The sequence below is a fragment of the Cnephaeus nilssonii genome, assembly GCF_951640355.1.
Source record: "Cnephaeus nilssonii genome assembly, chromosome: 21".
Taxonomy (NCBI): domain Eukaryota; kingdom Metazoa; phylum Chordata; class Mammalia; order Chiroptera; family Vespertilionidae; genus Cnephaeus; species Cnephaeus nilssonii.
Window position 1 is genome coordinate 10203888 of NC_137092.1, and position 15459 is coordinate 10219346.

At 48.9% G+C, this 15459-nt stretch overlaps 1 protein-coding gene and 1 long non-coding RNA gene across 4 annotated transcripts in view; one reads left to right on the forward strand and one right to left on the reverse strand.

The window, feature by feature from the left end:
- Positions 1-1242: 1242 nt before the first annotated feature.
- On the reverse strand, positions 1243-13103 carry TRIM45 (tripartite motif containing 45). Of its 2 annotated transcripts, none has more exons than XM_079760732.1 (6): positions 12306-13103; positions 9942-10675; positions 8307-8436; positions 7613-7727; positions 5828-5954; positions 1243-4459 (listed from the first exon to the last, which is right to left on the reverse strand). In XM_079760732.1, the coding sequence occupies exons 1-6, from the start codon at positions 12791-12793 to the stop codon at positions 4311-4313; spliced, it is 1743 nt and encodes a 580-aa protein (XP_079616858.1). In that variant the 5' UTR covers positions 12794-13103; the 3' UTR covers positions 1243-4310. The 2 variants fall into 2 exon arrangements, with proteins under 2 accessions (XP_079616858.1, XP_079616859.1); XM_079760733.1 differs by having other exon boundaries at positions 4240-4459; positions 5828-5988; positions 12306-12962.
- A 593-nt stretch (positions 13104-13696) lies between these two features.
- LOC307093202 overlaps positions 13697-15459 on the forward strand; it is a 98300-nt gene continuing 96537 nt past the window's right edge. For both annotated transcript variants that reach the window (XR_013812946.1, XR_013812947.1), the window contains exon 1: positions 13697-13998. This is a non-coding gene — a long non-coding RNA (uncharacterized lncRNA). The remainder of the gene's footprint in view (positions 13999-15459) is intronic.

Here is a 15459-nt window from a genome sequence, read left to right on the forward strand (position 1 = left end):
CTCTGACACCACAACTGCCAGGTCTTGTTCCACCTGCCTGCCCACCTCAGCAGACTTGGGCAAGGACGAAATAAGGCGATAGGTGCTTTGTAAACCGTGGCATGCCATACAAACGCCAGTGTTCACCGCTGTGGGGCCAGACCTGGGAATGAGAATCCAGCTGCAGCCTGGGTGCGGCTGAAAGAGCCAGATGGTGAACATCTGTCACCAAAGCACAACCCCGCTGAGCACCAGTTTACAGGGTATATCCAATGGGACAGAATTGCCTCATGGAAGGTTTATAGTTTGACTTCTCTAGCAGAGTTGATCAAAAAAGGGCATTCATTGTGCTTGCCATGGCTGGATGGAACCCTGGCCCTTTAAAAACCCGCCAAGGTTTTTAAACCTTGCATGCAGTCATCAGGAACACCAATGGGTGGAGTGATACCTTTGTGGGACGCGACCCATTTCTCTAGCAGTGGTGATGTAGAATGACTATTAGGAGCGCTGGGTGGTTCCCTCCCTGATGGTCTGTGTTGCCCAATGAAGTGGCTGTTAGCAGGCCTCAGGTGAAGCCAGATTCACCTGTGCTAATGGGAGGACCATGGAGACACCAGTGCTCAGTGTGGCCTTTGGGTTGTCTGAAGTCTTGCTGTCTACCATAATGTCTGGAGAGAATTGGGTTTACAAAGTGGGACATTGTACTATGCTATGCAGCATCTAGCCCTAGGAGAAGACAGAATTAAGAAGCGTAACTGCAGTCACAAAGTGAGTTATAGTAGGAATTTAGAATTCCTAGGCATATAGCTTAGATTAAAATGTTTTCATAAAAATGAAGTGCGGGTCAGTTCTAGACCAAGTACCACAGGACTCGGTAGCTAGGGGACAAAACTAGCCCCTAGGGAAGGAACGGGGACACACACGTGCAGCTACACGGGGTCTTTGCTAGCTTGAGTCCCTTTTTCCAGAATCTACAGCTGAATCTGAATGTAGGTAGAGATTATATGTGAAAGAAAAGGTGGGGAGAAGACTCTTACTGCTTAATTATTTATACATTAATTAAAAATGTATATTAAATGTGTCAGGCACTGCTGGGCATTGAAAACATAAAACCGAAACCAATCCCCATCCTCCTGCGGCTACAGTCTAGGAGGGGGACAGGCGTTACTCAGATCCCCATGGATGACTGTGATGTGCAATGGTGAGATCCGCATGAAGAGGTCTGTGTAGCTGGGCGGCGGGGGCGGGGGCTAAAAACTAGGATTTGACCTGCTTAGGGAAGACTTCTCCGAGGAAGTGATGAAGGAATTGGAATCAGTATGTAGAAGGTAACAAGGCCAAGAGGGAAAAGCCTCTTCCCTATTCTGCTTTTAATTCGCATTCCCTTCACCCAACCGCCTCTTCACTGAGACAGACCTAACACACGGGTGTACAGCCTCTGCTCTGGAGTGAAGCTGAGCGACTTGCACTTCAGAGATTCGAGAATGGGTGGGCTGGCAGGTGTAATGTGTATGCTTGTTACCCAAGACAGCCGAGGTGTTTATCCTGTTACAGTACCCCAGGGGACGAAGGCTGTAATTAGGGCTCTTTTTTCTGACCTGTTAACACCAGAGGTATAACTTACATCATAATACTGCATCGTGTGGATGCTTCAGTGCTCACAACTCAAAGGTGACTTCTGAAGCCCTTTGTTACACTTGGGGACAATTCCTAAATGCTCAGGCTTCTTTTTCTCCTTACCTTGGAGTCTTGGGCTCTGCAGCTCACTCATCCTTTGCCAGGTTTCTCAGCTGGCAGGGCAGCTAAATTAAATTGAGTGTAGATTCCACTGTAGTGTAGGCCAAGGAACACCCCCGCCCCCACCTGCACAAACTTTCTTAATATTTGTAATGGAACTGTTGCCATTAATATTGCTTAAGGGCTAGGGCATTGGCCAAAACCTAGGTATATTATAGAAGTTTTCTGTTGCTCATCTACGGTAGTGTTATCCAATTATTGAAATCTTTCCAACTGAAATATATAAGCTTTTTATCCTCATTTCTGAAATCTGATTCATTAACAGACCGTGGGGGGAAGTGGGGAGAGGGAATGATATAAATACAATAAGTTTCTTCGTGGCAAGCAATTCCCTACATGTCTGAGGTCATTAGAAAATTCAAGGCTGGTCCCTAAGGTGCATTTAATTTATCCAATGTGTTTGAGAGAGGCTGAGATTTTTTTCTAAGTGGTATTTGATTAAATGGCAAATATTGGAGTTTGGGGAAGGGAAGTCTGGCTTGTAAAAAGATATGAAGGAGATCCAGACTAAAAATTCTATCAATCACATTTTTATTCAACAAAATATTGATTAAGCTCTACTGTGTGCCAGGAACAACGTAAAATACACAGGGACAATATAGTAGTTAATAAATGCCAAATCTCTGCCTTCATAGAGCTTACAGTCTAGTATAAGAGGACAGACAATAAACAAATAGAATATATATGATAGTGATTAAGCCGAGTAAGGGTAACATGGAGTCCTGGTGAGGGGAGGGTTGCTCTTTTATATGATGTACTTAGGGTCCTCTCCAAAGAGACACTTGACAAAGCAGAAACCTGGTGGTGGTGGTGGGGTGATAAGGCTGCAAGACAGAGTACTTGGAGGGTTTGAGAGCACCAGGCAGGCCAGTGTGGCTGCAATAGAGTGATGGGCGGTGGGGCGGGCAGGTAGGGAATGAGAGCAGGTCCTGCAGGGTCCTACATGCTGATGTAAGGACTGGCTTTGTTCTGAGTACCATGGGAATCCATCGGAAGGTGTGGAGCAGAAGCGTGATTGTCTGGCAGGAGCAGGACTGCAGTAAAGGTATGAGGTTCTATTTCAACACCACTTCCCTTTATCTACTTACTACTTGTGTGCCCTTACCAAGTAGTTATCTTCTAGGCTCTGGGGGTACGAGATGAACGTGGTGTGGAGGGGGAGGAAGGGGACTTCCATCTAAACAGCAAGATCACATTATAATCCATTGAAATTGTGCTAGTGAAAAGTGGATACGATAAAAGGAGGTGTGTGTTTCTGTGGAAAATATCTATATAAAATGTACCTCGGAGAAATAAAAAAAGGTTAATTACCAAAAAGTAAGGAACAAGGTTATCGGTGGGGTGTCCTCCCTGTCCCCACTGGTTGCCAGTGGAAATGGGCTTCTTGTAATGTAACCAGAAAAGGAATTTTCTAAGACTTGCATGGGAGAATGAGGGATACTTATTGGCGTGGAATTAAACCCCTGAGTTTTCAAGGTCCCATCTCCCTCTATCCCGCCAAGAAAAAAGTCCATTTTGTCTTCAGCAGAGCTAAGATTAAAGCCAGTGTCCAGAATTTCCACTTCATATTTGCACAGACCAATCCAGCATCAGGCTAGCTGAGCTCGTATTCCCAGCTGCAGTCCATTGCGTGTGGGGTCCCATGGCCACAGCAACTAGGGCCACATGGCTATGGAGGGAACATGGGAGAGTGCAGGGAAGCAGGAACGAAGCAAAAGAAACAAGAGGAATAAGAAAGAGAATTCCTGCCGAAACCGGTTTGGCTCAGTGGATAGAGCTTCAGCCTGCGGACTGAAGGGTCCCAGGTTCGATTCCGGTCAAGGGCAGGTACCTTGGTTGCAGGCACATCCCCAGTAGGGGGCGTGCAGGAGGCAGCTGATCGATGTTTCTAACTTTCCCTCTCTATTCCTCTCTGTAAAAAATCAATAAAATATATTTTTTAAAAAAAAGAGAGAGAGAGAATTCCTTTCAGTTTAACCTTCTTAAGATTTTGTGCACTCGCAGTGATTTCACCCTCTAGCCAAGGATTCTGTTCCGAGGTTTGACTGACAGGCAAGCATCTTTCCTGCATCACCCCGACTTTACTGTGCATGTGTCCATCTTCCCCTCCCCCCAGTGATCTGCAGGGAATGGAACGGTGGTCCCTGGAGAGTGTGAAATTGCAGCTTCCTGGCGAAGCTGCCCAGATGACCATGCTTACAATGTCTGCCCTCCCTTTTGCTCCTTTCCTGTTATTAACTAGCTGGTGACAAGAGTAGCAACTGTCCCCATGATCTTGAAGTTTAATGGCATCGGTACCTTCATACCCATAGAAACAGAAGACAGCCTCCTTTGACATATAGTGGTGGCGTCTTGTGCTCAACCATCCACACATACCATCAGTGAGTAACTCACAAAAAGTATTTGCGCTCGAGCATCTAGGTAAGGCACTTTGTGTTTAATTCTATCAGTTTCTTCAGAATTAATCGAGGTCCGGGGTCTGGTGATCTGAAGCCGTGCTGGCCGCAGCTTTAGCGGGTTGACCTAGGAAACCGTCAGAGTGCCACCGTCCTGAGGAGACTCCTTGCTGTGCTCTGCCCACCTGTCCACGTGCATTCTGACTTCTCAGTAAACTTCCCGCAGCATGACCAGTGGGGACGACCTGGGTGGCCTTTGTGTCCATGGCCACAGCCTAGGTACCCACCTGTGTCACACAAAGAGGAGAGGGGGAAACACCATCAGAGTGAAGTCCAGCAGATCCCATGGACATTAAAGCTGGCAACATTCCAACTCCTGGATGTGAAAACATCTAACAAAAACCCAGTGAGAGGAACAAACTATCAGATGGCCCTATAGTCAGGAGGACTCCCAGGACTGATGACAGCAAGTCAATTAAGGTTAGCTGATGTTCTGAGAAGAGTGTTATTTTAACATTGTGCTAACTCAAGGAGATGATCTGGTTTGGATTTTAATTCTGAAATAATACAAATAAAAGAGTAGTGGAGCCCTGACCAGTTTGGCTCAGTGGATAGAGCGTCGGCCTGTGGACTCAAGGGTCCCAGGTTCAATTCCAGTCAAGGGCATGTACCTTGGTTGCGGGCACATACCCAGTAGGGAGTGTACAGGAGGAGGCAGCTGATTGATGTTTCTCTCTCATCGATGTTTCTAACTCTCTATCCCTCACCCTTCCTCTCTGTAAAAAAATCAATAAAATATATATATTTTAAAAAGAGTAGTGGAAATAAAAAAGAAGATAGATCCTAAAATGTTTATAGCAAAGGGTGCAAAAGCCACACTTGAGGTCCACCATTGGAGTAAGGACACAATAGAATGCTTTTAAAAACAATTAGATCTCTTGCCTGAGCTGACTGACCCCTTTCCCCAGAGAAGAGTCAGACCTGGTTCAGTTGGTTTAATCATCCATGCACCCATCCCTGCCTCGCTTGGAACTTCTTTAACCTTTTACTAGTAAAAGGAACAGGATGGGTTAACATTTGTTATCCTGCCAGGTTGCTGGAAAGAGCAGAAACGGGAAACCAAGCTTCCAGGGAGAAGCAGGGCTCATGGGATTGGTGAACTGTATCAAAATGAAAAGAGCTCAGAACTTGTAAGCTTGCTGTTTCAGTGTTCAGAACAAAGAAGCTTTAAATGAAAGTTTTAGAACTGTGGTACTTGTACCCACAGACTATATTCTTTTTGTTTTGTTAATCCTCACCCAAGGATATTCCTCCATTGATTCTCAGGGAGAGTGGAAGAGAGAGGGGAAGACAGAGAAACTTCGATGTGAGAGAGACACATCGATTGGCTGCCTCCCACATGCCCCCTGCTAGGGCCCAGGCCAGAGAGGAGCCTGCAACCAAGGTAAGTGCCCTTGACCGGAATCGAACCTGGGACCCTGAGGTCCACAGGCCACGCTCCATCCACTGAGCCAAACCAGCCAGGGCCACAGCCTATATTTCTTAGAAACAAAGCCTAAGGCGGAATATCCCAAACGTAGTGTCTGTGCTAATTCCCACTGCTGGGAGACGGTCCCAGAGGGGAAGGACTTTCAAGAGCGACTGGCCCTCCTTACCTGGCATGGTGCCCCCACAGGCACAGCGAGCTGTTTTCTGGCCTCCACTGGAGCAGAACGTGCAGCAGTGAAACACGCCTGGGTGCGGGTGGTGCCTTTTCCTCACGGTCACAGTGAATGGCGAGCCCTTCGGTGTTCAGACCAAGAGCAAAGAACAGCACCTTATGTATGAGCCAACAGGGATGTGCTGAGCATCCCATGTGCTAAATGGAGTGTAAGTCACAGGGCCTGCCCTGAGAGGGAAGCACTAGGGGACAAGAGCTAGCTGGGTGCTTAGCTGGGTGGGCCAGATACAAAGGCAGGGACAGCCAGGAGTCTGCGCTGCCCTCCTAACACCTGGACCACGTGACACACTGGTAAACCCTGCCTGTGCTTTCATGCCACTGACTCGGTCTTAGCTTCTCCGTTCTTGAGGAATCTCGGGTAATTAGTGGAGCGCCACAACCACAGGCCCGGACATCCTGTGATTCTTTCTCCAGTTTCTCAGCCTCACACGTCCTCCCCTCATATACTGAGCTACCTCCTTCCCTTCCACCTCTCCATCCTGGACATATTTGTGTACCTATCCTTTTATTCTGGGACAGTGAAGAGATTTGCAAGGGAGAAAGGTTAAGAGCGTGGTTAATAATTCTCAAGTTAGAAACTCTACCTGCCCCCTTTCCTTCAAGGATAACTTCCATTCTCCAGTTGCTAGCCTATGTTAAGCAACAAATATTCAGTAAGTGTTGCTATGTGCCTACCCCTATGTGAACCATGCAGTCAGAAAGTACAAAGTCGAGAGTCTGGCACATTAAAGCCTTTCAGATGTTAAGTCTCTCTGCCTTTAGAGAATTTACAATCTATCTTAAAAATAACTTGGAGTTTAAAAAAATGGGGTCAAATTCTGGTTTTGCTATGCAGGTACTGTACGCTTTGACACGTTTGGTGTCTCAGTCTAATCAGATGATGATCTCCATACCTAAAAATGGTTCGGAGGAAAAATGAAATAAATGTATGCAAAAACACTTAACCCACTCTGGCACACTGGTTAGGCAATCAACGTGTGGCTAGTGAACAATGAATCTTCTAGTACGCAGACCACAGGCCTGACATGTCATGACTCTATGTATTCGTGTCCCTGTCAGTGTTGATTTCTGGTTGGGGGGGAACCTCTGATTACTCAAATGTCAGCAGAGAGATTCTGCTGGACATGTTGAGTATGGCCCAAGTTTTTAAAAATTCATAATCTCTAGCCAGAAACTGTTACACTTGTCTGTGGAGGTGGTATAGTAACCATGGTAACAGTTAAGCATATATGTCAACAGAGAATCACATGGGCAGCAGACAGATGACTAGGCAGTTGAAAGGAGAGGGTGTATGTCGCCCAATCGTATTCCAGTAAGTCCACCATCTGGTCATCGTCTGAGCAAAGCTGGAAAACCCTGAGCCAGATTATATTTCTTGGGTGTGTATTCTTGTCTGCTAGTAGATTGTCCCCTGTGATTAAGGCATCTTTCCCAAATTCAGAGTTCCAACAAGCCAACTGGGAGAATGAGAAAATACAAGCATCACTGCCCAGAGGTAAAACAGGGCTCCAGAATTCTTAGGCACCAGCATCCTCTGGTAAGAATGAGTCACAAAATCTGGGGCATTTCTAAAGGGAAGGACAGCAAGAAAGAAGAGAATCCTATTCGGTCCCTCTGTACAGCGGATGCTATGGGAAAGGACTCCATATCCGAAGGTGACAGAACCCACGAGGGCCAGGTGAAAGGAGCTCAGGGAAGCGTCCGCACAGGTCTTACTCACCTGCACGTGCTGCTCTTTGACGCAGACCAACACCTTGTAGATGCCAGGTTCCTTGGGGGTGTAGGAAACGCCGTAGGTCCCATCCTTGTTGTCTTGCACCATTGTTCGGACTGGACTGGACGGAGAGAAGAGTTCCAAAAAGCCACTCACTCTCACAGCCTGCTTCCTTGCCCACTATTTTAGGATGGAAACTACACCATGAAATTCAATCAACTTTTACATGTCCCCCAAACAAGATGCTGCTCCCACTTGTCTCAGAAACTAATTTCACAACAGAGGGAAGCAAAATAAACGCTGACTTCATCTGCTGCGTGGGTGAGTTCCTTGAAGACCTTATGGCTCTGCTGTGCCCTCCTGTACATTGTCCTTCCCTTCCCTCACCGGAGCCACATAGCTCGGCTCCCAGTACCATTCAGTAGCCAAGTGGGGCTGAATTTTGAGAAGGGCACCATTCAGTCAAATATAGACTATTTTTCACTCTATTCAAAGCTTGGGGGTGAAGACAATCAGGCAGATCAGACCTTTGGGAGAGAACTGCATATAGGCATAAAGCCCAGAAGAGACATCTGGTCCAATTGGTCGTATTTTTAGTAGCACCATGGGGAGGCAGATAGTAACCACTGCCGTTACCACTCCACCATTACTTCAAGCTTCCAGTTTCATCACCCAGGACATGTGACTGTGTGGTACAAACCTGTCTTTCTTATCTTTAGGGACAACTGCGACTTGAATGTTGTCTCCTCCCCTGCCCATGCTCTCTCCCGCTGCGTCCTTACAAAGCAGGGTGAAAGAGGCCGTCTGTCTCTCCCGGGCTCGGTGGAGATCTGCAAGAGAAACGCGCCGTCCTCACCTTCATGGCCGATGCAGTGACTCCCTCCCCAGGTCACACAACCATCTTGCTTTTTCTCTCCAGAACAAAAGGTTGTGCTTCCTGTGCATGGTGGTCACCCTGTCCCCTTTCTTCTCTTCCCGTTTGTCTCCCAGCGCATGCTCCTGGGAGTCTCCTAGTTCTCTCGCAGCAGCTGCTTTTGGGTCACAGGATCCTGGACATTAACGTCAGCCCCAAAGAAGCTTTTGAAAATATTCAGGATTGGCCTAAGTATTCAGAGAAGAAAACCTCTAGACCGTGGGAGGGCAGCTGGTAACCCCAACACTACCCTTTCTCAGCTGCAGATACTGCCGGAATGGGCTTGGACTCCATGCTAAGGGCCTCCACAATGCGGTAGCTCGTGCCAAGGTGCTGGGATATTCAATAGCAAGGACACAATAGAATACTTAAAAAAAAAAATTGGACCTCTTGCCTGAGTTAATCCCCTCCCCCCCCCAAAAAGCGCCAGACCTGTTTCTGTTAGTTTAATCATCCACCCCCCACCCCCCAATCGCTGCAGCCCCTAGTCCAGTAGTCAGATGAATGGGTTCAGGAACTACTGTGAGGTCTATGGAGGGTCTAAGAATCTCCTCAAATTGCCCGAGGTAGTGGGTGTCTCTTGGGAAAAGAGCATTCTCAAAGGGATCTGTGACCTCCAAACAGTTCCCAGTTCCTGTGCCCGAGTCAGGAGGACTCCAGGATACAGCCTTCCTGTCAGGGCTGATCTATGACATACGTGTGAACATCATGTTTCTTCTAGAACAGAACATTGTGGTCGATGATTGTCTTCCCCTACTGAGTGAAATGCCTACTGTCTTCTTTTAAATGCCAATGGGAACCAAAAAGGATCTAGAAAGTAAACCATAATCCCTCCCTCCCTCCTCTGAAACTCTTCAGAACTTGATCCAAGCAACCTGCTCCCTTCTGAGCACTCCAGAGTCCACCTGCCCTGAAGTCTATGCTGTTATCCAGGCGTCCTCAAACTACGGCCCGCGGGCCACATGCAGGTGTTTTTGCCGTTTTGTTTTTTTACTTCAAAATAAGATATGTGCAGTGTGCATAGGAGTTTGTTCATAGTTTTTTTTAAACTATAGTTCGGCCCTCCAACAGTCTGAGGGACAGTAAACTGGCCCCGTTTAAACAATTTGAGGACCCCAGCTGTTATCTCTGAGGGCTGCCATCTCGGCTTTGTCTTCTAATAGAAAGAGCGTGATCCTCGAGTTCCTAGGTGGTTACTACATTTCTCAACTGGAAAAGGACCAAGCCTCACGCCTGCAAACTGTACCCTGACCAGAACGAATCGAAGGATAAAGGCAAGAAAGGGGGTCATTGTCCTTTAGTAAACTGGCCAGGAGGGAGCTCCTCCTAGCTGAACAGAGGCCACGCTGAAAAGCTACACATCTTGAAACACCCTGTCCCTGCCCACTGCCCCCTCGGTGCCGGCGGGCAGTGCTTTCCTACCTTTTCCTTGAAGGACACATTGGGCTGGATCGACCTCTTTGGTATTGATGGCCCCATAAACTTCATAGCCACGGCACCGGCCTGCTTTCTCCTGAGGAGAGAAGCATATCTTATCGTTGACTCTGGGACGGGTGCTGTACTCGACTTGGTTCAGCTTCGTGAGCCGCTCCACTACCACCCCCTTGGTGATGAGGATCTCCAAGTCAGTGCCGCTGGTCAGCAGGTGCTCGGTGAACTCCACTCCAGTGCGCATGTCCGCCAGCAGCTGCTCCAGCTGTGCCTTCTGCAGCTGCAGGGAGTTCTCCTGCTGGAGCCGTAAGTCTTCCAGCTGCTTCAGCAGCCTGTCCCGGTGCTCTTCGATGGCCTTGATGTAGCCCTCGGAGAAGGTCCGGATATCGGCCGCCACGGCCTCCACTCGCTGCTGGAGGGCACTGTTTGTGCCTTTGACCTGAGCCAGGGCTTCCTCCAGGGCCTCCACACGGGGCTGGGTGTCTCTGAGGAGCTCCCGCACGGAGTCCCCGTGCTTGTGGATAACGTTGCTGGTGAAGTCACAGGGGTGCTCCCGGTGCGCCCCCACCACGCAGTCTCGGCACACGGGCTGGTCACACAGCTCACAGAACAGCCTCAGCTCCTCCGCAGGGTGAGCAGGACACAGAATGGCCTTCCCAATCCGGCTGCAGCCCTTCAGGTCTTTGAGGTCCACCATGGTGTGGTAAGTCGTTCTCTTCTGCCTCCTGGGGGCAAGCAGAGTCAGGAACAGGAAATGAGGGGACATTCTAGTGGGGAAACAGCCCAGCAGTTGTAAGAGCATGGTCTCTGACGTCAAACAAACCTGAGATCAGTTCCTCGCTCTAACCTCTGAATAGCTACATCATCCTCTCTGATCCCAGTCCCTCACCTGTGCAGTGGGGATAGCATGTACCTGAGAGGGCTGTTGTACAGAATACATGGTAAACTAGGGCTCTCTGGCTCAGGACATGGCATTGCAAAAGGTTGCGGCACTAAGTCTACATCTTAGAACTTTCCCCAAAGAGTTAAATTGGCAAGTTTAGACAAGAGCCACAGCCTCCTCCTCCAGCAAGCTAGAGGTGAGAGCACGGTGAAAACCCAGCCCCAAGAAACAACTGAGCCGAATGGCACAGCGGTAAACCCCGGGCCACCGAAAAGCAGCCAGCTGGCCCCCGAAGTCTCCCTCAGCTTTTATCTAAGGTGTTGGTAGAGCATTTCCTTGGACCAGTGCCTACATCACCCAAAGCAGCAAGCTAGAATTTTCCTCAAGAGTTATCAACATTAGAAAGAGTAAGATCAATGATCAGACGCAAAGCTCTTTGAACTCCTCTTCTCTGTAGCTCTCCAGAGACTCAGGGGAACCCCTGGGAAGCCATGGTGCCTGTTGGGGCAGAGGAGTGGCTGTAGAGAAAACAGGGTCAGCTGTTCAACTGACAGCAAGACAGTCAGAGTTACAAGTTAAAAATAGACCGAAGACTACTAACTTGTTCTGTGGGTGAGGCCAGAGAATAAATGGAAGGCAGAACTTAAAAACTACCTGAAGCTAACCATAAAACCTTGGTTATTTTTTATTCTGATGTGTTGGAATGAGCACCTGTGACTTCACCTTACACTGGGAAGGCAGCATGGACTAGCAGAAAGCAAATCTGGATTTAAAAGTCAGTTGTTATATATTACTTACCAACTGTGGGGCTGTGGCAAGTCATATATTGAGGAGCTAGTTTCCCCAATAAATAGGGGTGGAAGCAGTGCATACTCTTTTTTTTTTTTTTTTTTTTTTACAAGAGGTGCAAGGATCAAATGAGATTGAGGCAGGAGCTATGCCAGGGGTCCTCAAACTTTTTAAACAGGGGGCCAGTTCACTGTCCCTCAGACCATTGGAGGGCCGGACTATAGTTAAAAAAAAACTATGAACAAGTTCCTATGCACACTGCACATATCTTATTTTGAAGTAAAAAAACAAAACGGCAAAAACACCCGCATGTGGCCCGCGGGCCGTAGTTTGAGGATGCCTGAGCTATGCTACTCTATTCATTCTCTTTCTCCAGCAGCACCCAGTACCATTACCCAGTATACAAATAACTGATGAGCCAAGGACCCCGTGAATGTGCTTTGCAAACGAAAAAGGACTATGCAGGCCTCTGATGCTGTTACTGCTGTGGGTATTGTCTAAGGCTGCAGGAAGATACTACCACTCGAGAGTATTTGCTCTCAGATTGTCGGTGGCTCTTTGACCTCCCATGGCATTTGAGAAAGCTCTCCTTCCCATCTGCTCACCAAGGAGGGATGTCTGTCTCCACACCTCTTTCTCCTCTGCTCACAAGCCACACCAGGTAGGGGTAATCCCGTCGTTACCTATGCGCCTGGCAGCAGAAATGGCAGAGGTTGGCTTTGCAGGTCTGACACCTCTTCTCCACGTCCCTGTCGCTGCACAGGTCACACACCAGGCCCTGGCCTTCCCCACGCAGACTCTCCAGCATCACATCATTCATGGCCAGGTGGTCTATGGTTAAAGCTTTCACTCCACCCATGGGCAGGTCCACCTGAGCATCACATACTGGGCAGAGGATGCCGGTCTGCGGCTGCAGGCAGGGAGGCTTGAGTTCCTGGAATAGTGACCCCTCAGAGCTTGTGTCAGAGTCTCCCCCTCGGATGTCCACTACTGAGAAGGGTTCCAGCTGCTCCAAACAGGTGGTGCAAACTGTGTGCAAACAAGGCAGGAGCCTGGGGGCTTGGAAAAGCCCCATGCACGAAGGGCAGTGCGTCTTGCCGGAGTTCCCAAGGGCAGGCCCACTGGGGAGTTTGCCCATGAAGCCCAGCAGCGGCTTCCTCTTTTCTGACATATTCCCCACGTTTATGCCCAGTATCAGAAAAGGCCCCGGGCAGTTCTGTAAGGAAGTAGTTGATTAAGCCCACCCAAAGAGAAAGCTCCCAGAGCGTGAACAGAGACCATGGGGAACCGCTCTCCAGCAAATCAAAGGGCAAACGGGGAGAGGATTCCTCCGAGGAAGGACCCACAGCTCTGCTCAGGAGTGCCCCCTCCTTTCCACGGCATCCCATGCCAGACACGCCCACGCCCGCCTCTGCCCCCCAAATCCTCCCCGGAAGCGCTTCCAGGTCTAGGTCTGGCACTAGTCTCGCTGCTTCCTCCTGAACCCCTCCCTGCACCTCTCTACCCCACCCCTCCCTCCCGCCCCACTGGTCCTGCGCCCGACACGCGACAAGCGCCCCCCAAGCCCCCGTGATGAGGTAGGGGGCCTCCTGCTCCTCCCCCCGACCCGGTCCTGCGGGGAGGGCACACAGCGGGCCAGGACGTGGCGAGTCCGCACCAGCTCCTCAGCGGCCGCAGCCTCCCCAGGTTTGGACCCCAGGTGCTGAAAGACTCCGGCCCCTCTTCGCACCAATCCCAGCCCTCCACTCAGGAGCGTCCAATCACCGTCCGAGAGGGGCGGCCCGAGGCCCTCTAGATTGACACCACCAACACCCAATAAGCTTTGGAAATCCCACATCGCCTGTCCACTCAGGCGGGGAGGGGAGAACCAAACTGAAGGGCGGGGCGGTGGGAGGGCTCGGGCCTCGCTGGGAGGAAAAAAAAGCAAGGTGGGGAGTGAGCGGCATAGTAGAGCCAGCGTCACCATTTTACGGGGATTGTCCTCTTTATCCCTGTGGCGACAGAGCGGCCAGAGGACCACTTGATATGCCTCGGGGATGGCCTCCTTGGCGCTCTCAGGTTGGTCCCACAAGCCCAGACTGGGCCCTTCCATTGGTGGGTGGAGCTGTCAGTCAGTCCGGGCATGCTGGGAGTTGTAGGACGAGAAGTTTTCCTGTTTCCGGAAGTGGCGACGGAAGTTTCCCCTCAGGCCTGCTGTGCCCGCTCGTGGGCCCCTGTGGCTCGCTGGCACCGGGCACTTTCTGGGACGAAGGGCCCCTCCCCCTGGGGCTGGAGAAGCCGCTGTTTCACCCCGTACGGCCTGGGGTGAAAATGACCTAAGGAGTTGGGTGTTTGTCGCCCAGGACGCTACAGTTATGCATAACAGAAACGGAGCAGGTTTGTCCCGCCGTTTTTATCAGTCCCTCCAGGAGGGCCCGCGACTGGTCACAATGGGGTAGTGGAGGATGCCAGGGAGGGTAGAAATAAGCCCTTTGTGGGCTCACGAACTAATGGGGCAGATGGACTCATTGAACACCCCTTAAAATGTCTGTGTTTATTAGTGCCCTTACCAGTCGTCTCCTGGTTCGGCCATGTGGGGCCTTTGCTGTTCCTGGGATCTGGAATCTCTCTCCCCGAAACTCCACAAGTGGCAGCACTAGATCCTCACCTCCGCCTTCTCTCTGTCTCCAGTCGCTTAGGCCTGTCGAGTAGGTTCCATCTTATTTGCTTTGTTCATGGCCTTCCCTACATCGATTTGCGCCCAATGAACAGCTGTGTCATTGATGTCTTCCTTATCCATAGCTACTCGAGGCACAGTGCCTAGAGCACAAGCTTTTAAAAATAAGGTCATCTGAAAAACAAACAAACAAAAAAAACTTGTCGACTCCAAAATATGAAGAAGAAAAAAAAAATAACTATTTACAAAAATTCGAAATGTTTAGCCATTTCCAAAATAGATACAACGTGTCCATGAGTCCAATGCCACTTATACAGGGTGAGGCAAACGTAGGTTTACAGTTTGTATGGAAAAATAATACAATAATTAATAAGTAATAATACCAAAATAATTTTTCTATACTCATCTGTAAACCCCTCAAGACCTTTGCCCTCACCTTGTATATGAAAATTACACGTGATTTCCAAAAGTAAGCATGCCTACAAGAATTCTTACCTAGGTTTCTTCACCTACCCTGACTCCGAATCCGCTTTCTCCATCCCGGTGTGCTGGAGTTAAGTCACACAAACTGTGCAGACTTGGGTTTGCTATATATTCCAGCTTGAACTTCACCTTCACCTGATGCTTGGTGATGCTTCATCTCTTATTCATGCCCTATCCCATTTCCCAGGTGGGTGTTCTGAGCTTCTCTTGTTTAAGAAGTACTTTATAATTTACGTTAGCATTATCTTGTTTAACCCTTGAACAATTCTTTGAGGAAAATCTCAGCGAAGTCTGGTGGTCAGCCCAAGGTAATACATCTGAAGACTTGAACTCAGCCTTAAAATGCCTTTTCTAAGATTTTACTCCAACCACCTCTTTCTTTCCTTTCCCAGTTGGTTACGCATCTCAGCAGGTTCTTAAAATGTTTAATATTTTTAAGATAAAGTATTTAGCCTTTAATTGAGAAAAGCAAAGCTATTTGGAGAACGCCCTTGCCTTCTACTTAAAAACCTGATTTATCATACCTCCTTTCATACCCCTCCTGCTTGCCTTTCTTCTGTTGCAAGGTTAACCCCTCAAGACCTTTTTGCTCTTTTTTAAAAAAATATATATTTTATTGATTTTTTACAGAGAGGAAGGGAGAGGGATAGAGAGTTAGAAACATCCATGAGAGAGAAACATCGATCAGCCGCCTCCTG

Bases quoted from the DNA above. Each gene is read 5' to 3' on its own strand.
- TRIM45 (XM_079760732.1), bottom strand. From the start codon at position 12,793: ATGTCAGAAAAGAGGAAGCCGCTGCTGGGCTTCATGGGCAAACTCCCC. The intron at 8,437-9,941 runs GTAGGAAAGCAC...TTTCTCTTGCAG, and splicing joins ATGTGTCCTTCAAGGAAAAG to ATCTCCACCGAGCCCGGGAG. The intron at 4,460-5,827 runs GTAAGGAGGGCC...TGTGTGACACAG, and splicing joins CTGTGGGGGCACCATGCCAG to GTGGGTACCTAGGCTGTGGC.